Here is a 7234-nt window from a genome sequence, read left to right as displayed (position 1 = left end):
ACACACACACACACACACACACACACACACACACACAAATGAATAACTGTAATAAATTTTTTTGTTATTTGGTTTTTGTTTGGTTTTTGGTTTATGGTTTTCTTGAGACAGGGTCTCTCTGTAGCCCCAACTAGCATGGAACTCACTATGTAGACCAACCAGGCTGGCCTCAATCTCACAGAGATCCATCTGCCTCTTCCTCCTGAGTGTTGGCATTAAAGGAGCAGGCCACCACACCTGGCAACTTAGAGCTAATTCCAGGCCAATGAGAGACCCTGTCTGAAATAAAAATGTGGGACATGCGAGGTAGCTCAACAGGCAAAGGCTTGAGACCAAGCCTGACAACCTGATTTTGTTCCCCAGGACCCATTTAGTAGAAGGAGAGACTCAGCTCTTGCAAGTGGTCCTCTGACCTCTACACTCATGATGTGACATGCATGCACACACACTCACACAATTAAAGTTTTTTTGAGACAGCGTCTCCCTGTAGCCCCAGCTGACCTGGAACTCCCTATGTAGACCAGGCTGGCCTTGAACTCACAGAGATCCGTCTGCCTCTGCCTTTCGGGAGCTGGAATTAAAGGCATATGCTCCTACCTCCAGCCAAGTTTAAACTTGTTTAAAATGAATATTGCCTGAAGAACAGCACTCAAGGCTGTCCTCTGGCCACATGTATGTGCCCATACATGCTGTGAATACATACAATGTTACTAAACCACATTATAGCAATAGTTTAAAAAGAAACAGCCTGACTCTTGGCATTCGTTTCAAGGCCAAGAGTGGACCTGAGCTGCCGAGTACCTTTTCCTTTGGATGCCTCTCAGAACTGTGCTCTCCAGTCTGGGCTGAGCATCTCCAGCATGGAATGGGGAGGTAGAAGTCAGGACTCACCCTTATCTTATCAAAAGATCCTGCCCCATTGATCCCTAGGCCTAAAATATCACACACAGATCTCAGACAGGCTTCTCTTTTTTCTCTTCATCATTTTCAACAACAACAGCAAAAAAAACCCCACCATGTCCTCAGCACTTTAAAAGCATGCATACAGCCTGGTGTGGTGGCACATGCCTTTAATCCCAGCACTCAGGAGGCAGAGGTGGGTGGATCTCTGTGAGTTCAAGGCCAGCCTGGTCTACATGGTGAGTTCCAGGCCAGCTGGGGCTACACGGAGATCCTGTCTCAAAAAGACCAAAAAAATAAAATAAAATAAAAAATATAAGCATGCAAACATACATTCATTTGTCATCTTGGGTGGAAGGTTAAGGAAAGGTTCTGAGGAATTCAGGTCATATACCCAGGTCACAAGAGGAGCACACAGCTCAGGGAGTTTGTTTACATTATAATCAGTAACTTTTGGGTTGCAAGGTAGGTAAAAGTGGTTAGGCCAGATTATGTCCATATTGTAAATGTCAGTCCTACAAATATACAGAGAGACAGAGAGAGACAGGAAGAGAGAGGGTGAGAAATCAAGAAAGAAAAGGTAAACAGACAAACAAAAGAACCCCAGTAAGGTCTGAAGTTCTGTCCCTGGCCTCTGGCCCCTTGGGATTCTACTCACCTGCACTCTCTGTGTAGCAGGTCACAGATACAGGCGGGCTACTCAGTCTCTTCCAGATAGTTGTGACAGTGGCTGTGTAGGACTGAGCGGGCCCAAGACCTGACACAGACAAGCCCTTCTCACACAAAGATCTGTCTTGGGCGCTCGACTCCCCGCCCACCTTCACCTCAAAGGTCTCATAGCCTCCAGATGGGCAGGACCAGGTCAAGATGACCCCATAGCCACCAGAGGTACTGACACAGGAGGTGATGATGACAGCATTTGGGACTGTGTGAAGAGAAAAAAAGAAATCAGTAGGAGCCACCAAAGGAAGTTGTCCATCCCCAGCTCTCTGACAGCTAGCTCATCCCTTCCTCCCCAAACTCACCACATCTTCTGTTTACCCCACAGTCCTCTCAGACTACAAGCCCCACAAGACCTTGACTCTCTATATTACTGAGTGTATTAAGCCTTGATTCCATGGCATCATGGGATTTGTAGTCCACTCTTTTTTCCTCCCCCTCAATTTCTGATCTAAGCCCAGTCCACCAGGGAGAGGGAGGGTGAGACATCTCACCTGTGGAGGCCTGGAGGCTCTGTGTGAAACCAGAGACATTGTTCCTTTCTGCCCACACACTGAAGTTGTACAAAGTGCCAGGCTCCAGGTTCTCGATCTTATACCAAGTCTCTCTGGTATTGCCTGTGGAGTTGGCCGAATGTCCTCGGGGATCTTGCTTCCTCTGGGCTTGTCCCTCACTGACCCACTGGACAGAGTAGGTATAATATTCAGAGTAGAAGTCTGCAGGGGCATTCCACTTCAGGGTCACTGAGTTGTTGGTCTGACTTTCATACTGCAGATCTGTGACCTTGTTGGGTTCTGAAAAGTGAGCAGAGCCCTAAGGAGGTATGCCTGGAAATATCCCCCTTAGGCAGTTGTGAGGACTCACACCTATAATCTCAACACTTGGAACATTGGGACAGGAGGTTTGCCATGAGTTTTAGACCAACTTGGGCTTCATAGTGAGTTCCAGTCTCAGAAGAGGGAGGGAGGGGAGGAAGGAAAGAAGAGAGGAGAGGGAAGGATGGAGAGGAGGAGAGGAGAGCCAGTCAGCTTTTGGCCCCCTTAGCAAAGCTCAGCTGCCCTAGTCATCAGTGGTTCTAGTGAGAGAGGAGGGAGCCACAGAGAAGAACCTAGAAACCTGGTGGGGATCAGGAACACCCCACTTCTCTCTGTTTACTGTCTATAGCTCTGGGTCTCACGCATCACTTTTCTTTTCTCCCCAAATGTCATTGTCCCCTTAAACTACAATTCCCATGAGGCTGTGGAATCTTTGTCTCTCTAAGTAGATGACTTCATGACCTCATGGTATGATGGGATTTATAGACCACTTACTTTTGCCCACTAAGTCTGACTTTCTCTAATTGCCTATCCCATGGCCTCCCAAGGACTGGATCCTTTCTCACACACTATGTTGCTAGAGGGAGCTGCCAACTTTAACATTCTTAGTCTAAAGGCCAAGGCCTAAAGATGTCCAGGTTTCATCCATCTGCACAGAACCTAGCCTCAGGAGTGATTTTGGTCCTCATCCTTAAAACCCACCAAGTGTAGGCTGAGACCAGACATTCCTGACTCATCTAATTCAATAGAAGCAGCTGCCGGTGACTGTCAGCTTCTGAGAGGTGATACTGGCTCTCCCTGACTCCAAAGAGCCCTTTGGCTACTGAGTCTTCAGTGCTCTTATTATGAAGTGAGGATCCTTGCTTCTCACAAAACTCAGAAACACTAGATAACGTTAGCAAGCTGTCTTCATGTCCCAGGAAACCCCTCTCCCCCCATATTTTCTCCTTCCTCTATCCCAATAGGTCTGGGACCAGAACTGCATCATGTCTCACCAGTGGCCCCACTGAGGTTCCTGGTATCACTTCCGACTTGGTTCCTCTCGGCAGAGACGATGAAGTTGAACAAGCTCCCAGGGTTCAGTGACATCAGTGTGACAGTGGTATTAGTAGTTATGGTTTCATTGGCAACATTGTTCTCCTCCACCCATGAGATCAAGTATGTGTAGTTGGGATAACTGGGACCCATGGGAGCCATCCAGCTCAGGGTGATAGAGCTGTTGGTCTGGTCCTGGATCCTCAGATTCCTCACAGGGTTAGGGACTGGTGGAAGGAGCAGAGAATTAAGAATACAATCACAGTGCCATGTCCAATCTCTGAGGAGCCCAGCCTGTCAAGGAACACTGCTAAGCAATGGGACCTGGAATGGCCTGTGCTCCAGCAGCCTGGCACTCAGTGGCAAATGTCTAGTCAGGCTAGCCTCTTCTGCAGGGCACAGCCATTTCCAGATGGAATCACGTTGATCCTGTAGCCTCATCAGCAGGGCAGGTCCTTGCTCAGTGGGGCTGAAGGGTCAACAGTTAAAGAGCTGGATCCCATGTAAAGATGTAACTGGTACAGCCAGTGTGGAAACAAGTATGGAAGACACTAAAAATAGAACTAACATATCACCAGATACACAACTCGTGGAAGTAGTCCAAAGGATTCTTTGTTTTATGACAAAAATCATGAAGTCAAGGCTGGCTTCAAACTCAATATATGGCCAAGGGTAGCTTTGAATTCCTGATCCTCCTGCTTCTACTTCCCAAGACCTGGGAGTACAGAGGTGTGTCACCACACCTGCCTGGATCAGAGGTCAGCGTATCACAGAGACGCTTGTACATCCATGTTTACCACTGCACTCATGACAATGACAAGATATGGAACCCTCCATAATGGTTGAATAAAGAAAATAAGATATATGTGTGTCACACACACAAAGGGAATTTTATTGTGCTGTAAAGAGGAATGAAATCATGACATTTCAGGAAAATGGCAGGAACTGGAGACCATTATGTGAAATAAGCAGACTCTCAAGACAAATACTATATGTTTTCTCTCATGTGTGGAATTTAGATTTAAATTACATATACACATAGTATATATGTAGGGGATGAAAATGGAATGGGTCTATGAGGGTGGAAGAAGAGGTATAAAGGGAAGAGGGGGGAAGGAAGAGGCGGTCTGGGCTCACAGCTCAATGGAGTGCTCACTTGTCCGGTAAGTGTGAGGCTCTGGCTTCTCGTGCCACCAAAATCAGAGAGACAGGAAATCAGAAGGAGGAACTATGGGGGTAAGGGACCTGCAAGATGGGGAGAGGGAGGCCGAGGGAGAGCAGCGAGCAAGGGAAGAACAGAGTATAGCAGGCTGGAGAGATGACTTTAAAGTTCAGAGCACATGCTGCTCTTGCAGAGGACTAGTTTGTTTCCCAGCACCACATGAGATTACTCAACAACTGCCTGTAACTCCCACCTCAGGGAATTCCATGCCTCTGGCCTCTTCTGATACTTGCACTCATGTGCACACACATACAGACACACACATACACATAAGTAAAAATAAATCTTTTTTCTAAAAAAAGAACAGAGTACAAAGATTGATGAAGAAAAGCTCACAGTGAAACCTATTTGTATGCTTGCTAAAAAATTATTTTTAATTATTTACCTAAATTATTTATTTTTATTTTATATGTATGTTTTGCCTGTGTGTAACTGAGAGTGCAATCCCAGTGCTGGAGAAACAGAAACAGGAGGATCCCCGGGGCTGGCTGACCAGTCTATCCAAATCAGTGAGCTCCAGTTCAGGGAGCGACCTTGGCTCAAAAAATAAGGTGACCTTTTAATAAAAGTAACTCACTAAGTCCAGGGAGTGTTGCCCATATACTGCATGGGTGTGTGCCGTCTACTGGAGCCTAGGTGACCTACCAATGGCCACAACCTCAGAAAGAATGATTCTCCCCCTCTACCCCCTACTAACTATCAACTGCCAATAGTTTCTTAGTAATGTGTGGGGCTTGGACGTCATCTACCCAGTCTGGCAAGAATTTTGGCTGGTTTCATTTTATGCAGGTGCTGTGCAGGTAACCACAGCTGGAGGTGATGTGGGGAAATTGGAGGGAGGAAATGGGAGATAGAAAAGACCATATTTCATTGTATGCTTGTAAGAAATTCCCAGTTGTGAAAAAAAAATAGGGTGAGGGCCTGTGAGACAGTTCATCTGGTAAAAGTTCTTGGCACACAGCTCGATGACATGAGTTCAGTCCTTGGGTCCCTTAGTAGAAGGAAAGAACCATGTTCTTAAAGTTGTCCTCTGACCTCACATTGTACTGTTCACATTCATACCCATGATCACACAAACACACATACAGAGAGAGAGAGAGAGAGAGAGAGAGAGAGAGAGAGAGAGAGAGAGAGAGAGAGAGAGCTCAACAGATAAAGGTGTTTGCCACCAAGTTTAATGATCTGAGTTGAATCCCAGGGACCCATGTGGGAGGAGAGAAATGACTTTCAAAGACACCCTCTGACTTCCACTCTTGCACTATGGCATTCATGCATCCACACACATATACACACTAAGCAAATAAGTAAATACAATTTTTCTAAAGGGGCTGGAAAGCTGGCTCAGTGGTTAACAGCACTGGCTGCTCTTGCAGAGGCCCCAGTTTGATGCCCCACAGCCACATGGGCACACAATACTGTCTGCCTCTCACCTGTGACAGTGCTGATCATCTCCTTGGAGCTAAAGACTCCATATTTCTCTACCCACACAGAACACTCATATGGAGATGCAGGAACAAGTTTGTTCACCACGATGCTGGTGTTTGTTGTGGTCTCATTTTGGTCACCATCTCCAATGCACTGCACCCAGTAGGTGAGGTTCTGGGAGTCGGAGCCCTCAGGGGCCTCCCAGTGCAGGGTGATGGAGCTGTTGGTCTGACCTTCCACTGTCAGGTTTCTCACTGGGCTTGGGGCTGAAACAGGGACAGAGGGGAGATCAGCTGTGGTTCCCCAATCCTCGAATTTCCCACCCCTTCCTGGAGCCATGGCCCCAGTGAAGGGTGTGGGATGGCTCAGACCTGCACTGTCCAATATGGAAGCACAGGTTTCACTGGACTGTAGAGCTCTTGATGTGGCTGGTTGCCACTAAGATACCATGGGAGATAGTACACAGAACTGGGAAATTTTATCAGCAGAGTAATAATGTCAGATCTAGCTGGGCATGGTGGCTCATGTCTGTAAATCCTGAACTCAGGAGGCTGAGGCAGGAGGATTGCTGCAAGTCTGAGGCCAGCATCACTCCACAGTAAGAGGCTGTCTGAAAAGAAAGAGAAAGGCTGGATGTGGTGGTGCCTGTCTTTAACTCCAGCACCTAGGGGGCAGAGGCAGGGGAGTCTCTTGAGTTTGAGGCCGGCCTGGTCTATATAGCAAGTTCCTGACCAGCCAGGGCTGCATAGTGAGACCTTGCCTCAAAAGAAATTTGAAACAGAAAAAAAGAAAAGAAAAGAAAAAGAAAGAAAAAATATTTTCCATCTCATTGAGCAAAATATGTTCAATTGCTCCATTTTGTGTGGGTTACATGCTAAACTGAGACATTTCTTGATCTTTTGGACCATAAGAAATACTTCATGAGCTCAATGTCACCTGTTTCTTTTTGATAGAAAACTGGAGTTTAGGGGCTAGAAAGATGGCTCAGCAGTTAAGAGCACTGACTGCCCTTCCCAGCACCCACATAGTGGCTACAAACTGTCCTTAACTCCAGTTCCAGGGGACTCTGAAACCCTCTTCTGGCCTCTGAAGCATTGTATGACATAGGTGCGCTCAC

The 7234-nt window shown here is 46.8% G+C and overlaps 1 protein-coding gene across 1 annotated transcript in view; it reads right to left on the bottom strand.

The window, feature by feature from the left end:
- The window catches only part of Ptprh (protein tyrosine phosphatase receptor type H), a 35112-nt gene that overhangs the window by 19253 nt on the left and 8625 nt on the right, over window positions 1–7234 (bottom strand). Inside the window, exons 5-8 of the mRNA XM_029570208.1 lie at window positions 6123–6383; window positions 3431–3697; window positions 2115–2414; window positions 1559–1825 (exon numbers count right to left, since the gene is read on the bottom strand). Coding sequence (XP_029426068.1) covers window positions 1559–1825; window positions 2115–2414; window positions 3431–3697; window positions 6123–6383 — 1095 coding nt within the window. The remainder of the gene's footprint in view (window positions 1–1558; window positions 1826–2114; window positions 2415–3430; window positions 3698–6122; window positions 6384–7234) is intronic.

Source organism: Nannospalax galili, unplaced genomic scaffold (genome assembly GCF_000622305.1).
Source record: "Nannospalax galili isolate Female #2095 unplaced genomic scaffold, S.galili_v1.0 scaffold842, whole genome shotgun sequence".
Lineage (NCBI taxonomy): Eukaryota > Metazoa > Chordata > Mammalia > Rodentia > Spalacidae > Nannospalax > Nannospalax galili.
The sequence above is the reverse complement of the archived record's forward strand: the minus strand, read 5'-3'. Positions and strand labels throughout refer to the sequence as shown.